This window comes from Ammodytes marinus (assembly GCF_949987685.1).
Source record: "Ammodytes marinus genome assembly, chromosome: 10".
Taxonomy (NCBI): domain Eukaryota; kingdom Metazoa; phylum Chordata; class Actinopteri; order Uranoscopiformes; family Ammodytidae; genus Ammodytes; species Ammodytes marinus.
The window spans coordinates 8,667,148-8,689,426 of NC_137214.1; the positions used below are offsets into that span (position 1 = coordinate 8,667,148).

At 40.1% G+C, this 22,279-nt stretch overlaps 3 protein-coding genes across 4 annotated transcripts; 2 read left to right on the forward strand and 1 right to left on the reverse strand.

Annotated features, from left to right (window-relative positions):
• Positions 1–116: 116 nt before the first annotated feature.
• gdf9 (growth differentiation factor 9) lies at positions 117–4,747 on the forward strand (the record flags this gene model as incomplete). Its single annotated transcript, XM_080035759.1, has 2 exons — positions 117–495; positions 3,801–4,747. The coding sequence occupies 2 exons, from the start codon at positions 117–119 to the stop codon at positions 4,745–4,747; spliced, it is 1,326 nt and encodes a 441-aa protein (XP_079891885.1).
• Positions 4,748–8,143: 3,396 nt separating this feature from the next.
• sowahab (sosondowah ankyrin repeat domain family member Ab) lies at positions 8,144–9,535 on the reverse strand (the record flags this gene model as incomplete). The annotated part of the gene is made up of 1 exon (XM_080036006.1): positions 8,144–9,535. The coding sequence occupies one exon, from the start codon at positions 9,533–9,535 to the stop codon at positions 8,144–8,146; it is 1,392 nt and encodes a 463-aa protein (XP_079892132.1).
• A 3,519-nt stretch (positions 9,536–13,054) lies between these two features.
• LOC307256636 (septin-8-A-like) lies at positions 13,055–21,676 on the forward strand (the record flags this gene model as incomplete). 2 transcript variants are annotated; one of them, XM_080035671.1, is made up of 9 exons in its annotated part: positions 13,055–13,166; positions 13,551–13,746; positions 14,248–14,434; positions 16,134–16,295; positions 16,736–16,832; positions 17,369–17,537; positions 18,594–18,726; positions 18,829–19,016; positions 21,622–21,676. In XM_080035671.1, the coding sequence occupies exons 2-9, from the start codon at positions 13,580–13,582 to the stop codon at positions 21,674–21,676; spliced, it is 1,158 nt and encodes a 385-aa protein (XP_079891797.1). In that variant the 5' UTR covers positions 13,055–13,166; positions 13,551–13,579. The 2 variants fall into 2 exon arrangements, with proteins under 2 accessions (XP_079891797.1, XP_079891796.1); XM_080035670.1 differs by lacking the exon at positions 21,622–21,676 and adding an exon at positions 20,555–21,331 and having other exon boundaries at positions 13,057–13,166.
• Positions 21,677–22,279: the final 603 nt, after the last annotated feature.

Below are 22,279 nucleotides of genomic sequence, written 5' to 3' on the forward strand. Positions count from 1 at the left end.
TGCAAACACCTGCGTGAGTTGATCAGCGGTGGCACGTGCGAGTTTCTGTTGACCCCGAGCTTTCAGCGGAGAGTCTCTCTAAATGTCTAAATGTTGACTGGTTTCGTTGTTTTCAAATGGATATGCAAATGCTGATGTCAGCTGTCCTTCGTTATTTTCGCACGGCTACCTTTTTGCTGCTGGTCACCTGCAGCTGCCCGCTTCTTAGATCTACTCAGACTGCCTCCAATGCGTTGCAACACCTTGGCAACGACTTCCCCTACCCGTATGGCAGCATTTTATCCCCGCTTCTCAAAGCCCTGTCAGACCATGGTGGTTCGAGGTGGAACCCGGCCCTCAAGAAAAAGATGAAACCCGAGCACAGGTACATGAAATACCTGACCGAGGTTTACAAGAAGTCGTCCAGAGTGCAGAGGAGCGTAGAAGGGAATAAAATCTACAACACAGTCCGACTGATCAAGCCACAGGATGAATGTCTTTCAGAAAGTTATAGAGGTGAGCATGAGGGGAAAGCCCATTTGACTGTACATTGACCACATACGAACATCTAACATTGCTGAGGTTTGATGGCTGGTTCAATTAGGCCTATTTAAAGCTGTAATATAATTTTTTTTTTTAAATATTATTTTTGACTGGCATTTTGTCCATGATTACAATTGCACTCAAATTTGACTGTGACTAAACTAGACTGAACGCAAAATCTGAAATGTTTTACTTGTAGGCTAGCATAACATAAAGCCAAAAACTAAAAACTATTAGGCTAATTAAAAATAAATGGCAGAACAGTTAATAAAGAGACCACAAATTCCTGTTACATTTTTATGTAGTACTGCTTTAAATGTAGGCTATACAAAAATTGACACCTTGGCACAAATGGGCTATAAAGTCATGTGTTTTTAAAAAGATGAAAATGTAGGCTACATTTTTTTATTTATAGCACAATATAAATAAAGTTAAACTGTAACAAACTATGTGGGACAAAGCCAAGACTTCCAGTGACAGCCACAGTTTCACTGTGCTTTGAGTGGGTTTGGTGGGTTTGGTTCATGCATCAAAATCTAGTTTGAAGATTTTTTCATTATTTTAGTTTATAGGCTATTGTGGATATAAATACAGTTCAATTAAGTCAAATTACCACAAACTTGACACTGGGTCACGGTGGCATTATTGCATCATCGGAGTTCTGATTGGGCTTTGGGCAGATAATGAAGCTGTAATGTGCAGTTGTTTTTTTACTGTGTGAAATATTGGTTAGGTGCCACAACTGAAATTCATTATGAGCTGTATGTAAAAAAAGCAGGTTGTTGTTTGGTCCTTTTAAAGGCCTACTTCACCGGTTTGAATATGAAGGTGAATTGAATTCTGAGATCCTATGTAGTATAAATGTGCAAAAAAAATTAAAATCGGTTCATCCTAGCCTGAGAAAAGGCAGAAAGAGTGTTTTTTTAACCCTATATTTCTCCTTCTCGTGACATCACAGAAAGAGAAATATAGGGTTAAAAAAAACGTACTTGTAAATATTACTGTGATGTCACAGTAAAAGACATCACAGTAATATTTACAAAGTAAGTTTTTTTTTTTTAACCCTATATTTCTCTTTCTGTGATGTCACGAGAAGGCCTTCTCGTGACATCACAGATGTCACGAGAAGGCCTTTTCTCAGGCTAGGATGAACCGATTTCAATTTTTTTCGCACATTTATACTACATAGGATCTCAGAATTCAATACACCTTCATATTCAAACCGGTGAAGTAGGCCTTTAACAGATTAGTTGCACATTGGGAGACACACACGTTAAAGTTTCAGCAAGAGGACAGTGTTTTTATCCTTGTGTTTTGTATTTTAACTTTGAAATCTAATATTGTATTAGGGGAGACCGGGGTAAGTAGGCACACTTTTTACTCTAGTGAGAATTGCTCATCACCTAAACATCTTTCAATAGTCATTCCGACATTAAATTGAAGCTTAAGGTGTTGGCTTGATATGTGAACCCCTCACTTTTTCTAACTTATTGTAATAAAGAAGAAATTTACCATCAAAGACCCTCTAACACATTGTGACAACCAACCCCATCAAGGGGTCGGTTGTGGGCGATTGTGGCTCAGTTGGTAGAGCGGGTCGGCCGATGATCAAAGGGTTGGAGGTTCGATCCCCGCCCTGCCACCTGTGTCATAGTTGCTGTGTCCTTGGGCAAGACACTTCACCCACCTTGCCTCGTGTGAATGTCGATAGTTAGCCTGCTATCGGTGTATGAATGTGTGTGTGAATGTTAACGTGGGAATGGGAACAGGTCTCCCTTGAAAAACAGTCTTCGGACTCAATGGGATTTACCTGTATAAATAAAGGTTAAAAAAAAACTATCTGAGTTACAGTGGTGGCAAATGTAGGGTCTGCTCACTCTAAGCAGAGATTGTGTGCCCACTGGTTGCACATACAACACTTCTCCCTTACCTCCCCTGAACGGGTGCTGGAGAACGTTTCCATACAAACCAACCACAAACTATCCTCTTCATCTGATGAAGATTCCGCCTCCTGTCTCTTTCTCTTCTGTTTCTTCTTCCCCAGCTGGGGTGGAGTGCACTGGGGTGCAGTAGCCTTGGCAACTGGTCTAGTTTGGGATGCACTGGGTTGTTTTGATTTTGTTGCCCTTTTTCTCTTTTGCATGCAAGCTGCCTTTCCTGCTCAATTCTCTCCTTCTCTGGGGTGTCAGGTGAGGATACAGCTCGACATTTTCTTTTGTTATTGGGTTCCTTTCCTGGCTGCACCCTTTGGATATCATGTGACAACTAACCCCCCAAAATGTATGACGACCAACCCCAACTGGAATTTATTGCTAGCATCAAGGCCAACAACCATCTGACAACTAATTAGCTTGCTAAAACAATCTAAACTATAGCTTACCCTTCACACTTTTTTAGGGTAACAAGTGTTTTGTTATAAACCCATTGTGTAAAAGCCTAGAAGAAAAATACTGGGGAGCTTAATATTTTCAATTTGACATGAAAAACACTAACAGTCCTTTCACCTCAAATGCAGCAGTCTAACTCCAATGAAGACTATGTAGGTGACCTCTGATCCCAGTTGTGGATATTTACATACCAAAATTTAACAGACAGCGCCTTCTGGTTCCAAGATATAACGATTGTGACAACCTACCCGGGTGACAAATTACCCCGTTCTCCCCTACTACGTGGAAACTAGAAAAAATATTACTTATTTTATTATTGCTAATATGAGTAAAATGTGTTGGTTAAAACGTCATATTAAATCTAAGCAGTGATTTGATCTAAATGAGCAAATAGGTCTGTTAACTGCAATATTTAATCTTATGTACAATGTATGTAATGGTTGTTAGAGGAGGGAAATATGATGACTCAAAATGGACTGATTTAATCAAAATCACCACTTTCCTCTGGTGCCTCAATGCCTCCCTTAAACGGTATTGTGCATAACGTTTTCATATAAATTTATGTTGGTTACAATCAAGCCATTGCCAAACGAGTTGACACCAAGTTGATTAGGCCTATCAACTCCACAAAACTCTTATATATTTCTCAGTATGGCAGCGTTTACAAAATGGTGTTGACATTATAACTTTAAAACTCAGAACGGTAATGCAAAGTCAACAGTGACATTATGCACTTAATCAGTCATTCTTTACAAGATTGACACAATAATTCTGGATGATTTAAAAAAAAAAAAGTATATGGCCATTTGTGTCATAATTTTTCTTTTAAAGTGTGACTGACATGCTCCTATGGTAACAAGCTGCCTTGTGTTTTCTCATATTCTCCTTCAGAAGGTTTTGTGCAGGACCTTTCCTACAGCCTTGACCAAGTGAGAATAAAAGAACAGCTTCTGTCGTCGGCCCTGCTCTACAATTTTGACCAGGACCGCGCGGCAGCAGCAGCACCTGTCAACTCTGTGTGCTACCTGAGCATCAGAGAGCAGGAGCACTCCAACCAGTGTCCTCTGTGTCCTGGCACCGTCCATGCTGTCGACCTCAAGGCCAGCCCGGACCATAGGAGGCAGTGGGTGGAGGTGGACGTCACCTCCTTTCTCAGGCCTTTGTTAAAGCTGCAGAAGAAGATGATACACCTGCTCATCAATTTCACCTGTCCAGAGGAACACAGAGCCAGAGGTGATGTGAACAAAGGCCCAGTGAAGTTCATCCTGACCTCCCCTCCTCTGCTACTCTATCTCAATGACACCAGCAAAATCGCCCACCAGAGGTCACTGATCGGAACAAAATCAAGCCAAAGGCATGCTGCCACTGCAGCCAATACATTTCATAAGCAGATGGCCTTCAAACCAGAGCAGAGTATCGGGCGAAAGAGGAGGTGGAAGAGGGAATCTGGAAAGAGCAAACGAGGGGATAAAAGTCTGGACATGCATCTGCCCGAGCTTCTGCCGAGCTCCGAATTCCAGACGAGCGACTGCGCCTTGTACGATTTCAGGGTGCGTTTCAGCCAGCTCAAACTGGACCACTGGATAGTCTTCCCACCAAAGTACAACCCCAGGTACTGCAGAGGCATCTGCCCCAGGACCATGGGCTTCATCTATGGCTCCCCGGTCCACACCATGGTGCAGAACATCATCTATGAGAAGCTGGACTCCTCCGTGCCCAGGCCCTCGTGTGTTCCCTCCCACTACAGCCCCCTGAGCGTCATGATCTTTGAAGAGGACGGCTCCTACGTATACAAGGAGTTTGAAGACATGGTCGCTACCAGGTGCACATGTCGCTAACATCCTTTTCAAAATGTTCTTCCCTTTTTTGTTTTACCTGGCTAAATTAGAACATCACAGCCAACCCTCCTCCCTCACAGGTGGATTGTTTTCCAAAGTCTCAGATACTCTGACCATGCTAAGTGATTTCATGAATTTATAAAATTTATAAAACTTAAAATTTTTTAAGTTATATTTTTTGTTAACTTATTTTGGGTGTCATTATTCTTTAATTTAACACTCCTGCCAAGTTTTAAATAGCTCCTGTTCTGGGCAAAAAATGAAAAAAAACAAAAAACGGTCACAAACTCTTATCAAACCTTTTACATTGTTTTATTCTTGGGGATTACAGACAGCTGTCTGGATGATAGCTGTCTTTATAATGTCCAGAATGAAAGATGTCAAGGTTTTAGTGTATATTTATTACCTCTGGTCACTGAGTGACTGTGTATGTATTGACTGCATACTTATGAATTAGCACTTGTTGAATTTGACAAAAATGCATGTCATGTCTATTTATGCAAAAAAAAAAATGACTTCACTGTGTGTCTGCTCAGCTTAGGAAAAATGTGAAAACTGAAAAGTTGGAAAATAAAAAAAATAACATGCACTATCTGCATACAGTTCGCTTATTTTTTTTGTGTGTGCACTAAATAACTCGACATCATTGTAAATGAGGGTCACCCCTCAATTGGTCTCTCGAGGATAAATAAAAGTTAAATGAAAAATGAAAAAATGAAAAATAGACAAGAGAAAGTTATTTTAGATTGATGTGAGTGTTTCTCAAAACACTGTTTTGATGTGAGTGTTTAATTAACCTACACAATACACATTCGACCCTGCACGGACTCCACTTTCAGTAAGGGTGTGTTCAGATGCCGTGGTGAAATATGTGGAGCTGTGTGTTGTGTTCCTGGGGGTTTGAAGGTCAGATGAAAGCATGTTTTTATTCATCTGTGCACTGGAGATCCACATCCTAGGGCAGCTTACTGTAGAGCTCCATTATGTTCCCCTCTCTGCTACAAAAAAATTTGCTTGTCTGAGGCGCAAACAGAAAAGCCAAACAGTATCTTATTAATCTGATCTTAATAGAAAGGACATTTTTTTGAGATGTGCATAACTATAAAATGTAGGTGCATTTAGAAACAAAGCTGCATGGACCAATATTCATCTACCATTTCCTGATAATCATATCTGGCACACTGTTTTGCCAAACAATTATTACTTTTTGCCGGTAATTAATTTAACAGGTCTCTAAATTCTGCATTGGGGGCGCAAGTAGAATTTTAATGGCCGTATAAGTTCTAAGCAAAGCAGAGAAACTGAGCCTCTGTAGGGGACTTTCTATTAAATAGTTTTTGTATGAATACTTTTATATCAAACAGTTCACTTATACTATTTTGTAATTCAGTTGTTGCCTATCATCTTTCCCTTGGGGGGTTTGGCATATCTACTGTGATGAACAAGTCACCACGATATTAATACCCTGCCATTGTTAATAAACTGCGTTAGCTCGACCATAGAGAGGGCGAGTGGTTCTTCTTTTGCAAATATTGCACACAGGCTCTCAAACTCTCATTACCAGTTAGAATGATCATAATATGGCTCAAACCCTACTGAAAAAGTAATATCAAATAAATAAAAAACTAAAATATTTTTTAATAAAAATAGTGTCAGCATGCCTCGCCCTTTGCTGTCATAGCAGCATACAGTTTTTTTGTACAGTGGTTTGTTTTGTTGATCTTATGATTTTCCTCTAACACCATCCACAGCACAAGTTTTATTTTGTTTGAACCCAAAGTATCAAAATGATATTGTTTTTCCAACACTCACATTAAAAAGTGTGTGGCCTCTCTAAGCTTCTTTAACCGGTTATAACTGTTTAATTTCCTTTCCATTTACTAATACTAAAATGTACTCTGAATGTAATACTGCTTCAAAGTAGGTACAACAAAAACAATTAAGGTAATTTTCCATTTTGTGCTGACAGGAAATTAAACAAGAGCTGGAACACACCACAGTATTGTTGGACAACGTTTGATGTTTTCAATTTTTGTCTGAGTCATTTAAAAAAAAAGGCACAGGAAGCCTCTCTGTGATATGTTTCCTTTTATGATCATTCTGTTGTCTTCCAGTATTAAGGAAAAGTTGTATAATACAGTGCTATGATAAATTGTTACTGTGAGTGCAACTGTCCTGATAAGTATGCAAGCTTTTCCAGATAGCAGGACAAAGGACTTTCATTTTTTCACGGCTACATTGTCATAATCGGGATTGTTTTTCTCTGAGATAGTTTAGTACAAATATGTAGTGCTTTAGTACGGCCCGTTACTGTTTACAAGCATGTCCGATGTGGGAAAAGAAGGGCATTCATTTATTATTTAATTCATGAAAATTCAAATTGGTTGTTGGATTAGCTCTTAATGTTGATTCCTTTACTATTTAAAGATTACATCCTGCCTTGCAGTTCAATCTTTGGCCTTTTTTGCAGTTGTACAAATCATGTCAACTTGTATTTGGCTGAAAGCGTTTCTAATGATAATAAAATATGGGGTATTGGAGTGGCTTAGCATGTCCTGTGACTTTATCAGGATATGACTCTTCTGTTCTACAAAGTGAGACCTGTGTCATCCAGAGCTCTAGTTCATAAAGAGATTGATAAAGAGACGTTAAACAACCCTGTCCTGTTCCCTGCTTTGCATAATTGGTCCCACAAAGTTCCCTTTTTGCATTTTACAGAAGTTGAAGGTAGCTTATTCAATATACAACTCACAACCCACTGCAATGTTTCCTTTCGGAATAACCGGATTTCTGCCATGCACAAACGCAATAAGCCATTTACATCAACAACATTGAGCAAGTGTTTCCAGGTGTGGGCTTATTTCCTCATATCTTAAATCATGAATCAAGAGGTAACTTCTTAGAATGTTTTACACATTTACTAATGGAAATATGTATGACTATCAATGATTGCGTTATTAGTGAGAAAAATCAATTAGATAGGTTCAAAATGACAAATAAATTGTTTGTAGAGGTCACCTAAAGAAAAAAATGATGATTTAATTATACCAATCCATAAATAGCACATCCAGCTGTGATGCACCACAAGATAACAGTATGGTGACACACCTTTAAATAAGTAAGTGATCTTTCTGTTTATTTGGTTATGACAATATACAGTTACATAATGTGCACCTTTAATTATATATAGCGTCATATTCATAAATAAATAACACAATCAGCAGTGATACACTATAAGAGAACTACATCCTACAGTGACACATCTGTACATAAGTGATCTTTCTGGAAAATCAACAGTGTTTTAAGTTGTTTAAATAATAACATAATAGTATACAAACTAATACACATTTTTTAATATTGTCCCATCTCAGCTTCTTTAGAGGTCCTGGTCACCCTCTACCAGTCATGAGCAGACTTATAATTAGCTGCTGTCTTTATATGTTTCTTCCCTGTGTGGGGCTGGAACAGTTTACTGATGGTGTGTAAGCCTTTCCCATGCTCTCTGTACTCCTCATCCTCCTCTGCCTTGCCCCTGGCTTTGCTCTGCTGCTGCTGACGTTTTCCTCCCAAAAGCGCTCTGACCTCAGACGACACCCCTTTACCCAGGTAGTGTATGGCCTTCTTGCCATCATTGTCCCTCTCGTTTACATTGGCTCCGTAGTTACGCACGAGCAAAACCATCACGTTGGTGCGTCCGTGCATGGCTGCTATGTGTAACGGCGTGTATCCCCCGTGCGCTTTGCCGTTGATATCCACGCACGTGCCTCTCCTCCTGGCCACATCCACGAGCTTGTGTATCATATCTGCGTTACCGTCCTTTGCGGCCCAGTGCAGAGCCGTGAAGCCCGACATGAAGTCTTTCTTGTGCGCTAAGCGAGTGTCCTGCAGTAGCAAACTGTAGATTTGTCCCCACAGTCCTGCTGCGCACTTCACCAGCCACTCGTGAGCTAAGGGCTCCAGAGGCAAGGACTCTGAATACTTATTGGCATCCTCCGCTTGTCTTGTGCTGTTCTTGTTTGGGGGCCTCACCCCATGGGGAAAGCAAGGGGGAGGTTGGACTTGCACGTCCTCTGCATGTCTGTTTGTCCAACATTCGGAGTCATTCAATGCATCTTTTTTCTTGCAAGCGATTGGCACTGGCGGTGGCGCAGAGAATGAAGCAGGTCTGTCTGAAGTTTTATGCTGGGACAATGATCCATCCTGTGTGGCTGTTTCAGAGTCTCTCTGTGGAGAATGCACTGCAATGACAGCGAACACAGCTCCAGATTTCCTCGCTCTGTTCGCCTGATCTGCGGAGATATTCAGCACTTTAACGGTGCTGTTGGTGTTTGTAGTTACGGGGCTCCTTACCTGCACACTCCCCGTAGAGCTAGGTCTATGCTTGACATCGCTATAATTGCCATTTCTATTTGGGCTACAGCGCACGTTATTGTTCTCTATGTCGGAATGCATGACACTGGCCGTCGGCTGGGCTCGACTGGGAGATGTGTAGGAAAAGCTCGTGTTTTGGCTCGAGAAGCTATTGTCATCCACAGGCGCTTTCTGCGGCGAGGCATCTTTAACAAAGTCCTGGTACCTTTTCTTCACGACCACAAACTTGGCCTCGTCGAGCTGTTTGACCACGGCGACGCTGTTCACCAACTTCTTGAATAGATCCCTATTGTGCTGCTTTTCCGCGGGATCGCCGCAGTTGATGAGACTCCTGAAATTGTTCACCAGCTCCGAGTTCTTCACTTTGCCCCCGCGCTCCAGTAGAAAAGACAAAAGCGATTCTTGAGTCAAAGCCATTTCGTCCAAACTTTGAAATCATCTAACGGTTATTGTTCACAAAGCCCCCCGGCCCCGAGGGACTGTCTGCTGCTCTCGCTGTCCGTCCGTGATCCCCTCCTCCCTGTCCTACTCCAACCTGCAGCTTCCGGCGCCCCTCCAATAAAAACACCCGTTTTTTTCTCTTTTTTTCGTTCTCATCACGGCTCCCCCCATTACAGACTGCAGTCTGTAACGAACACACCCTTACGTTTTGCCTGCTGATTCGTAGATTTGTATGTTTATCAGAGCTGTTAAAAAAAGTTTGAGACGATTTTTTTATAGGCCTAATGTTTTTCTTAGTATAACCTATGAAGTTAATTTAAAAAAGCAACTTATTTTTTTAATAAGGGATATGACTAAATACAGTCCTATTTTTAATCTCATCAAAATTGTTTAATTTTGTTTGATTCTCCTACCATGAATCTTTAGAAACAGTAGGCTAAGTCGTAATGGTGAATCCCTTATGGCTAGGGCCTACCTATTAGAAATGATCATTATGTTAGATGTTAGATAGGCTATTAATGGTTTTGGCCTATGGAATTTTTATGGAAAGCATACAAAAAGCCAAATTCAATGCATGTTCAATGTATTCAACACTATAGTAGCCTATCCTGCCCATACTACAGTGGTGCAAAAACACTGAGTGTTAGATAGGCTTAGTAAAACTAGCAAATGCTCAATGTTGCACAATTAAATCCATAATCTAGGCCTATTCATAGCATATGTAAATAGGCTAACCCTATAGCCTAATTGGATACAACATAAAGGCTAGCCTTTAGGCTACAGAATAAATAGCCTATCAAAAGTAAAAGTAGGCCTAAGTAGCTTCTCATGGCCCCTGGAGGTGGGTTCTGTTATATTTTGACATCATTATTACTCATGCATTATTGTCTAATGACTTACATGTTCCTATGGTGGCCTATAAAGCTAGCCTAGCCTTGGAAACTTTTGTAGGCTTGGACATTTTAACATTTAGGCTATTAATCACACATTTTGAATATAGGCTACTCATCTTTTTAAAATTAACTCATTGTCAAATAGGTGTGGTGGACTAAAAAGTAGGCTAATGTATTAGAGAAGATAATTGAGAACCCAGATAAGCTAATATAGCTTTAATGATTGTAAAGCATATCGTAAAGTAGACTACAATCTCACTCACAGCCGGACTGCGCACTTCCTCTCCGTCGGTGACGGTTGCTAGGAGACAGCTGGTGTCCAGTGTTGAATGAACTTGATTTGTAATTTTAAGTCCCTTTTCTTTTCTCCTTTTTTTAAATACTTTTTTATTTAGACGTGTGACAACCCCTATACATATATCGTGGCTCTTTTAAAATAATAATTAAAAAAAGAAGGGGAAAAAAAGGGAAAATAGGGAATCAGGGATAGTCTGTCATTTCCCATTGCAACTGCTAAAACTGGACAGTTTTATAATTAAATCTTACATTTTATAGGCCTACAAACAAAACAACAACTCACGGGGCTCACACAAGTAGGCCTAGCCTATAGAATAGGCTAGAGCAGGAATGGAGACTGTTGTAATGTCGCCCTCCAGCACCGAGGGGGTGTTGCCTCCAAGTGGCCATATTGAAAGCAGCGCGAGCCAGTCCCTGTCAGATGAGAAGAGGAGAAGGTCCGGGCTGAACACCACGGATCATTCATTGCACGCAGCCAGTTTGCGACGATGGCGGCCAGCGAGGTAGATGTTTTCGCGGTAAGTATACGATGATGTAGCCTCGTATTGACTCACCGTGTTATGTCTTCAGCGTTGAAAATAGGAATTAAACTACGCGTAGCCTTCAGATGCATGCGCGAGTGAGTTAGTGGTGGTGGTAATGAAATGTGTGTGTGTGAAGGATGCAGCATAATGTCGCTGCGGTGCTGAGGTGAGGACGCTGTTTATGTCTAGTAGTGATTCTGATTTGCCATAGAAATGATGCATCGTCACCCCGTGGAGACGTGCAGAAAAGGCGCACTTCAGCATTTAAACCACACGAAAACAGCACAGCGTGAGCATCGACACTTTGCTATTCGCCGTGTCAACAACACCTCTGACAGGTGCACACGGCTGCTGAGCTTGTGAATGAAACAGGCGGTAAGATAAGTTAAGAGGATGAGCATAAGTAGCAATCTCTTCCAAGTGGCAGATAGCTCCTGCTGGATCGCTATGCCAAAATATAATTATGAGCCTGCCCAACATAGGCTAAACTTCATAGCAATGTGTTAATGAAAAAGCCATCCCAGGCAGCTTGTATTGCGCATGCCTGCTAGCTAGTATCTTGTGTACGGGTTGTAGGCTAGCCTATTCATAGACTGTAGGTTGTATTGCAAAATGATGGGAATAATAACTTGTGAAGGTAAAGTAGAGTGTGTATGTTTGTCTTACTGTGAAGGGGTACTGTGAGTTCTGTTTACCAGTGGGGCAGCCAGCAGCTTGGATATCCTCCCACCCCGTGAAATAACATTTGAAAGAGCTCTTTGTGTGTGTGTGTGTGTGTGTGTGTGTGTGTGTGTGTGTGTGTGTGTGTGTGTGTGTGTGTGTGTGTGTGTGTGTGTGTGTGTGTGTGTGTGTGTGTGTGTGTGTGTGTGTGTGTGTGTGTGTGTGTGTGTGTGTGTGTGTGTGTGTGTGTGTGTGTGTGTGTGTGTGTGTGTGAGAAAGAGAGAGGGTCAGAGAGGGACAGAAACGGATGATTGTTGTATTGAACACATCCTGGCACCTCATGTTGAGCCTTTTTTGCAAGATGCCAGCATCCCACCATGTATTTTGTATAGGAGGAAAGAAACATCTAAGAGAAGAGCTTAAACAGCCAGGGCAAAATTCAAGCTAGTATTTGTTATTATTATTAATGAACATGGGAAGTTTAGATTGAATCAAGTCTCAAAACATGAATCAAATTAGCGCTGAAATAGATGCCCATTGTTGATCATACTCGATTAGCAGAAGAATAATTGCCCACTGTTTGGTAGTATTAACAATTCAAGAAAGTTTTTAACTTTTTTGTTTGTTTGTTTTAAAGATCATACATTGTATTTGTTTTGGTTTTGTACAGTCTGTTGAGCAAAACAAGCAATTATCTGACACCAGTCGTCATTGGTATTATTGAAAAAATCATGGATCACAAACACTTATAGTCTGCAGCATTGAAGTTATTAACACATCATAGCCTTAGCAGGGACACTAAAGCTTCATAATAATACACAAAGTAAAGTATGACATCAGGGCCTCTCAAATCAAATTGTCTTTACTGCAAGAATTTGGTTTACGATAATGGAGTCTGAACCCCCTTTTTTATAGGTCGGACCATTCAGTGTGCTAAATGGAAGAGAGAGATGACCTCATTTGCAATGAATGCTCTTAGGCTTGAAAGCAGAATGTGGGGATGGGATCTGACATCACAAATTTAAATAGCGTGAAGTGAATATGATGAAATATTGCAGTCGTGCGATTCATTTATTCTAATATATTCTTTGTCCTGCCTGTCTGCCAAAATTCCTCAGAATGAAGAAAAGCGAAACCTGGAGCCCGGAGGCCATGTGGGGTTCGACAGTCTTCCAGATCAGCTAGTCAGCAAATCAGTAGCACAGGGATTCTGCTTCAATATCCTCTGTGTAGGTATGTCTCAATCCAGAGCGTGCAAGTTCCTAATCCCTATTTCCGATATTTCCCCTTTTTTGTGCCCCATGTGTCATTTATACGGAAGAGTAGGCTATTAGGGCCACAGCAGAGAGGAACAAAAGGAGAAGAGGTTTTTCTCATTATGTGCTTCGAGAATAAAGTTTATTATTGAGTTTTAATGATGTTTTACTTATGAGTTATTGATACCGGAAGTTTGAATCAGTCAACATCTTCTCAGCTTGACCACAGTCTTTAACTCTCAAGTTTATTCTCGACATTGTTTTTGGACTTTATTTTCAACATTTCGCCAATATTCTCGAAGCGCATCATAAAAAAAAAAAATTCTCCGTACATCTCTGTCTCTATTTTCTTTTCTTGAAGGTGAGACGGGGATCGGCAAGTCCACATTAATGAACACTCTTTTCAACACAACGTTTGAAAACGAGGAGGCCAGCCACTACGAGAGCGAGGTTCAGCTACGCCCGCGAACGTACGATCTGCAGGAGAGCAATGTCAACCTCAAGCTGACCGTTGTGCACACTGTGGGCTTTGGAGACCAGATCAACAAAGCAGAAAGGTACAGATTAATTGCTATCCAGGCTGAAAAGAAAAAAGTCAAAAATGGAAAAAAAAGTGTCCTGGGTAGAGAGAATATAGAGTGTTGTGTTTTAAGAAAAACTCACAGAGCTATCATAAATAGAAATTCTATAAATCATCTCCGCCATCTTTCTCTGGTGCTTCAGCCAACACAATTACTCAGTATGGACTTGAGAAAGAGATCTTGGCCTGCTTCTGGCATGTGAATTGGGAGGGAAGAAAGGGGAATACTGGAAGTAGAACTAATCTGCAATCTCAATAGACATTTCAGTGCTCCAACCGCAGGGAGTAAAACTAAAAAAGAAGAAGAAAAAAAAAGTGGGCACTCTTGGCTGTGAGAATAAAGCTATAGAGTTTGTAACTAGGATACCGGCATGTCTCTCAAAAATCAAGTAAAGCGATGTGATGTTAAAATGTTATAACATGTTAGGAATGCAATATTGCTGCTTATGTATTATGTATGTCATATTTTTCTTTGCAGTCATAAACCCATCCTTGAGTATATCGATACGCAGTTTGAGAAGTACCTCGAGGAGGAGCTGAAGATCAAACGCTCTTTGTTTAACTACCACGACACGAGAATCCACGCCTGCCTGTACTTCATCGCCCCCACCGGACACTCCCTCAAGTCCCTCGATCTCGTCACCATCAAGAAACTGGACAGCAAGGTGACCACAGAATCTTTTTGCTATTCTATATACCGTACTTTTCGGCCTACAAGCCGCGACTTTTTCCCCGTTTTTCGACCCTGTTATTACACAGCACAGTATATATTCTGTTGCTACTGGGGATGGGCGTTAGTAATCGAGTACTCGAGTACTCCTCGTTTCAAATGATCTCGATTGGTGGATGAGGAAAATCGTTTTTTGTTTTTTTTAGTGTTTGTAGCCTTTAGGCCGGCCGGCGGGCCGCCCCTATTTTAAAATGTTATATACGTGTACAAAACGGCACAAAACGGATATAAAGTTTAACAAAATTAAATATTTTGATCCAAGTTAAATAAACTAAGCGGAATTGTGTCAAACAGAAACCGCAAATAACTGCCACCTCCGTGCAGCGCAGCCAGTGTGTGGTCTCCACAGCACCGCGGAGCTGAATGCGGTGCTGGAAAACTTGGAAAGTCACGTGAAGAAGCCAGGCTGACTTCGGGCACATTCGAGCAAACGACATTTAAGAAGCCTTTATTATGGAATATAGGATTGAGATTCAAAAGCCGACGGTGTAACGTTCCGTTAACGAGGAATTAGTTGCGGTAATTAGTCACGGACAGGAGTGAGCATTACGCGGTTGGATATACTAGCCTACTACTTCTACTGCTTTGGTGAGTTATTTAGCCTATCTATGTGTTTAAATTGTAGGACAATAATTTTATTGTATTTGCTGCCCTTCTTATTTTAAATGTCTATTTTGAATGTTAGCCAACTACAGCCCATGCTTTTTTTCTCTCTTTTTTCTCTCTCCACTGCAGACCTACTCGATAGGTTTAAATTGTGGCCCGCTTATTTAATTACTTTCAGTTAGGAAAATGTGTTTTAAACTTGTGGAAAATAAATCCTTAATATCATATGGCAACTGTGACTGTTTGACATAAGCATTGAGCGCTTTATTGCGGTCAACCGTTCTGTAGATATGCCTTGCGTTCTAAAAATAGAAAAAAGTTTAACGAGGAATCGATTGATCCTCGAGGAATGCAAGCGATCACACCAGTAGCGAAAACACTCGTGCCCATCCCTAATAGCTACTATTGCACAAAATGGTAACACTTACGTACGTTATGCAAATATGCAACTTGTTTGTTGAAATGTGGGAGCTTCCTCAAGCAGCCATCTCTTTCCCGACAATCCCCTCTGTGCACGAACTTTTACATATGGTAATTAAACATTATAACACCTGCGGCTTATTGTCCAGTGCGGCATATAGTACGGAAAGTACGGTACTGCAGCTGATCATAAAAAATACATAGTTAGTATGCAGTAGGCACACAATTGGGACATACTTACAAATTTATTTCATCATAACATTGTTCCTTGAACTTGCCTCTTGCCTTATATATCCATTGCATCGTTGGTTGTTTTCAATCGGAGGCTCCGTTAATATGACATAACTTCCTATGCCCAATGTTGGTCAGAATCGCAAAAAAATCATGCTAATTTCCACACAAAAAAATCCCAACCGGATGTTGTAGTAGGGCATCCAGGTATTTTTAAGCATGCTGCATCTGACATCTATCATGTATTGGGACATCCTTAATCTTTTTTCTACCATACTGAAGTAGCAGGGAAGTATGGGTATTGGAAGGCAGGGTTAATATAGCTAGTTCCTCAGTGTGTCGCACATATAATTACTGTTTTTTTTCCTCCCATGCAGGTGAACGTCATCCCCATTATTGCCAAGTCAGACACCGTATCCAAGAGTGAACTGGACAAATTAAAGATCAAGATTATGAGTGAGCTGGTCAGTAATGGAGTGCAGATATATCAGTTCCCCACGGAGGACGAAGCTGTGGCAGAGATCAACGCCTCCATGAATGTGAGTCCTAAAAACAAAAGCAATACATTTACTCTGATAATAACAGTGTGCATTCTCACTTTCTCCACCTCTGTATTCATACTTATTTAGGCGCAGGGCCATTTTATTTGTACAGACCTTTGAAATGCTGCATCTCAGATTTTCTCTGTATTTCAAGTGGAATAAACATAATAGGAATATAGCAGTTATTGTAGCAGTAGCATAGATATAGAATAATTAAGTGAAACTATATTCAGCCTGATTATAATGCTACTATTTTATGATAGATGTAGCAGAGAAAGTAGGAAAATGTAGTACAAAGAACAGAAGAAGCTTGACATGAGCTATATTTGAATCCATATTAGACCTATGTTTAGAATCATGTTGTAATAGCCAGATCACGGATGTAACAACATATGATTATTTTTTTGTTAAACTTATTTTCTCCAAACATGTTACAGACTCATCTTCCCTTCGCTGTGATTGGGAGTGTGGACGACATCAAAGTGGGAAACAAGATGGTGAAAGCGAGGCTGTACCCTTGGGGATCAGTGCAGGGTGAGTGCGCTAAATTGATTTGACAAGCGTCGTAAACAGTAGAGCTGGTTCAGTTGGCCGCCCGCTGCTGCACTGTTATGACTTTTTCAGTTAAGATCATGATTCTCTCTTTTTATGGGAACAGTAAAGTGGTCGTCATTTAAAGGTGCAGAATGTAACTTTGGGTCAAAGAAGAGAACATTTTCTAAAGTACATTCTCATAAGGAACGTTCCTCCCAGGAAAACTGGATTGCTGGAACACTGTTTGAAGTTAGAAAGCTACCTTAAAAGTTACTGTTTCAATCTTGTTGTTTACAGCAGCAGGTCCCACAGTTTTTTTTTACAAACATTGTAGTCTTATGTTTGGTTCCTAATTTTGTTTTGATTTATAATGATAGCATGATTAAATACCAAGAACTACATGTAGTATGTTTTGTAAACTAACTGCAGGCTCTGCAAATGTAAAAAAATTCCCCTTTGCTGAAACTGCATAGTGCACCTTTTAATATTTTTATTTAAATCGCCAAAGGTTTGATTACTTGTTTTTATTTTTGTAGTGGAGAATGAGAACCACTGTGACTTTGTGAAGCTGAGGGAGATGCTGCTGCGCGTCAACATGGAGGATCTGAGAGAGCAAACGCACGCTCGCCACTACGAGCTCTACCGCCGCTGTAAGCTGGAAGAGATGGGCTTCAAGGACGCAGACCCGGACAGCCAGTCGTTCAGGTGAAATAAGGGGTTTGTCGTGATGTAATGCATGCCGGCAGCTTAATTTAGTAAAGCCGCCTTAAAAATAGTGCCGATAAATAAAGAAAGAATGTTGAAATCCATATTTATATGATTTAGGAAGATGTCAATAATTTCGTCTCGTCTGTACACTCCCCAGAAAGGATTCTTCTGTCCAGAGGGAGAGTAGGTCACATAGAAAATGCTCTGACATATTTGTTTTTGTGTGGACTTTTACAATTATAAATCTGCACCAAATTCATTCATTTCATTATCATGTGATGGAATAATTGGTTTAGATGAAATGTGCTGGAAACCTCTAAGGCAACTGACAGTATAATTAATTGATGTATGTGGTTTCATTTTTGACTGATTGGAGCCTATGAGTGCTGTAGTTGTTATATCATAAATGGAGTTCAGGATAAGGGTAAACAAGCTGAATATAAATGCATGTATGTGAATGTTTTTAAATTCTTAGTAACTACTAACTTATTTAGTAGTACTTTACTTTACTAGTTACGCAACAAGTCAGGTTACATCAGCAAGTCTTAAGTAAATCGGTCGCTAGGAAACCTCTGTAGGGCTGAAATAAAAACAATCAATTATGGAAACAGGAAGTCACTGTAGAATCACAAACTGTAAAATAATCAGTTTTAGGGTCCGATTGATACATTAATCCTAATTTACATTAAACAATAATTTGGGGGTAAGGGTATTATCTAAGATAACATTATGCATATAAGGTTATAATTTGAGGTAAATTGTTTTACTTTTGGGATATGTAACTTAAAATATTCCCGTTACATTACGGCATTCAATTTAATTCAACCTCAATTGGTTGTATGTTAACAGGCTAGATTTTTGCTGCAGTTATACACAGCAGTTCATTGTAATAGTAAATATCTATAAGTAAGTAATTGTCTTTACATAATAACTTGTTTGTTTGGTATAACCCTTTGTGATAAATGAATCCTCATCTATTAAACATGTATGTTACAACAAAGCTGAATTTGAACCTAGTCTGACCTTAACATTGCTCTTTACTCTGCTCTTCAGCCTTCATGACACGTACGAAGCCAAGAGGAAGGAGTTCCTGGTGGATCTGCAGCGCAAAGAGGAAGAGATGAGACAGATGTTTGTCAACAAGGTGAAGGAGACCGAGGGAGAGCTGAAAGAAAAGGAAAAAATGGTGAGGCTTCACATCATGATGAAATAACTTTTATTCTCTGAAAGTACACACCATGTTTGGTTCAGCTGACGTTGTGCCCCCCCTTTGTCCCACCATCTCCAGCTTCACGAGAGGTTTGAGCAGCTCAAGAGAATGCACCAGGACGAAAAGAAGAATCTGGAGGAGAAGAGAAGAAACCTGGAGGAGGAGATGAACGCCTTCAATAGGAGAAAGGTAGCGGCGGAGACACTGATGGGCCAGGCGCTGCAGGGCTGCTCGCAACCGTTCAAGAAGGACAAGGACAAGAAGAAGTAAGTCTGCTTTTTTGGCATGTGGTTTGATTTGTACTTCTGTTCGAGTGGTTTCTTTTGTACAACTCATCGTTGTCAGATAAAAAGCACTAAGGCCATTAAATAGTAATAACACTAATGCTGCTGTCAGACTATACCATATACAGCCCGATTATAACCCGATTCGACATTCGTAGGGCGTTGTGTTGTGTCGGGAAGGACAGATGGAGACAATTATCTGGTGTAGTGTGACAGAGGGGGACGACAACCGAAGACTTCCATGTTGGATTTCTTTGGTTTACATCCCCACGTGCGAATAGGAGCACTGCTAACAGCGCTCTGAGGCCGCGCACCAATGTAAGCATGGCGAAGCGAAAAGGGGCGTGAAGTTGCTCGTGTCTGCAGCAAGTTACAGTATTTTTGGAGAGCCAGCAACGTACATACCGCTTCTGGCGCCATTGTAAATTTACACTGGCATCTCCTAGCAACTCCTTCCCGATGAAATCACGCACACTGTGGAGAAATGCTTATAGTCGCCATTTCTATGACACGGCAAGAAATGTATGATCTGACATATATCGTAACAGACAAAAGGATGGTGTAGTCTGACACCAGTATAATATCTCTCACGCTACTCAAGGATAGAGTGATTAATGAGATAGTGTTATCTGCCCAGAAGCAACGTTGGCTCAGAAAACTGTTGCAGGGCCAGATTGAGTGTGACATTGTCTGCCCAGACATAGTAGGAAGGGTCACAGCTTGCTTTACACAGCCTGGTGCTTGTTTCTCTGCGGGCCGAGCTGACCGACTGACTGTATCTCAGGCAGGGGCACTTCTGTTTACATACCACCAGTCTCACCGATGATACTCAACTCAGACATCCCACATAGAACCCTAACCATGTCTGTGGGTGGAATGTATACAGTATGTCAGGATTGCTCAAATTTGAGGTAACACAGACATAGTTTGAAGCCTAAGATAAGTCATTAAAAAAACATAATCTTTCTTAAAGGTGGAGTCAGCGATTCTGGAGAAAGTTTGTTGTCAAATTTCCTTTTTGTAAAATCTGTGAATATCTACCGCTTATATATCCGCTTCCTGTACTGTGTTGAAATAAGAATTCAGTAATACTTAGCCCAGGCTCTGTAAACAGGCATGTTGCTAGGTACGGTGAGCCCCTTTGTTTAAATATCCCTTGTTTAGATACCAGTTTACAGAGTCTAGGATGTTTATTAACACTTCATTTTTAATATAATGCAGCTATTATTGGTGATACATGGTCATGGTTGGTCCACCTATGAATTTGGCTCGAGTCTGATTTGGAGAAATGAGTTTCCAGTAAAGTTTTTATCATATTCAAATCAGGAGGAGTTGGGTTATCACTAGACTAAATTGTAGGCCTATGTTAATGGAAATGGATGTTAAAGAAATAACAAACCAAACACCAGTGCATTCCCATTTCATTCACATACTCCTTTTATTTCTACCATACCTCAAATCCTTCATTTTTTTGTTTATTTTTTCCCATATTTTGTCTTTGTTTCTTTTTCCCTTTTCAGTTGAGTTATGGATCAAACATCCATGGAAACCAGGAATGTGTCAGCCACCAGCATGGGAACAAAAAGAAAAGAGACTCTCTGTCATATCTGACATTACTTCCTGACACACTGTTTGTGTGGACATAGTGTCACTGTGACTATGCACCTATGTGAGCCTGAATAATGTGCTGCTCATCATAGGCCGCTGTGTACTTATGGATCAAAAAGGTAGCTTTGCTCAGTGTTTTTAATGTGTCCCTAATGCTGACTCAGCTAGACACAGAAGCCCAATGGACTGTTTTCCTAATGTGGAGCTTGTGTTGTTTTAAGTACTTGCCATGAATGTGTGTTCCCCTCCTGTTGTAAATGTATGGCTCGGTTTCCAAGTGAGTCAGAGACAGTGAGTCTGAGGGGAGACAGAGAGCAGGAGACTTGATCATGGTTATGTGTAATGTTGTGTATTAACATTGAGTACGCTTGTGTGTCTTTTTACACATTATTCTTGACTTGAATGGTTTCAAGTGTTTTTCTAATAATTCACATATAATACTGATACATGCAAGTTTGTGGTAGTTTTGAGGTGAGATTATGTTCTAACACTATTCTATATGCAAAGTTATAAAGAAAGTGAGTCTGGAAGTGGTTCAAGTATTTTGCCTTTATTTCCATTCAAATAAATCATGACAATGGAAAAACCGAATATGGCATCAGTTCACCTGTTTTTCATCTGAACCCTTTCCCTGTAAATCCCCCCAGTTCTCTGGGACTTCACATCACATCGGTTATTTTCCACATCATCATGACATACCAAAACTTGTTTTTTCTGATGTTTAATTGATCAACTGTGTTAACAATGCTTCTGTAAAAACTATTTCATTTCAATTCAAGTTTCAGTTTAGCCTTTTTTGCCTTCAGTCAGACGCAGCTAACAGGAAAAATAACAAAATGCTTCAATAAACTATTATCATTTGCACTAATATATTTGTGTGTCCTATCTTGTTTGATGTGTTTGTTTGTCTGCTGACCTTACTTAACATGTAGAGTTGCTTGTTCATATAAATGACATGGTTTTTCTGTCCTTTTCATAGCTTCTTTAGTCTTCCATCTGCGTGCTCCTTAACCTCAGGAAGGAATTTGAATTAGAAGACTTTCTACCGCATCAAAAGATCACAGACTAACAATCAAGCGTATTATTTTTACAACGTGAAATAACAATTTTATAGAAATGCACTTAACACCCCTGGAAGTGCGTGGGCCTGAAGTCTTCCATGTCTACTAAACTCTCCTATAGGCTTTTAAAGAAGCACTATAGCATGGTATCTGCATGGCTCCTAACCTTCATTCCTAAAAGTATTAAAATACCTTATGTTGCCAAAATCTCAGTTTTTGTACTGAATGTGCTACCTTCTTTCATCTGCCATGTTATGCTTGTAGTTTTTGACTTGAAGACAATTTACACTGTGAAATATATACTAGAAAGTGACATGATATTGCTGTTAGATGTCAATGTACGGATTGATCATATATGATTTAAGCACTTTAAGTATTTATAGTACAGATACCATCTGTAATCACTGTAAAAGGTGCTTACTAACGTCAGCTGTTATGTTGTGTTCAAATTATCTAGATAGAAGTACTTCATGGTTTTAAACTATAAAATATATTATGTTGTTAGATTATATATATATAAAAAAACCTGGATGTATATGAATTCAGGATTAAATGTCATCTATTTGTTGGGTCAGT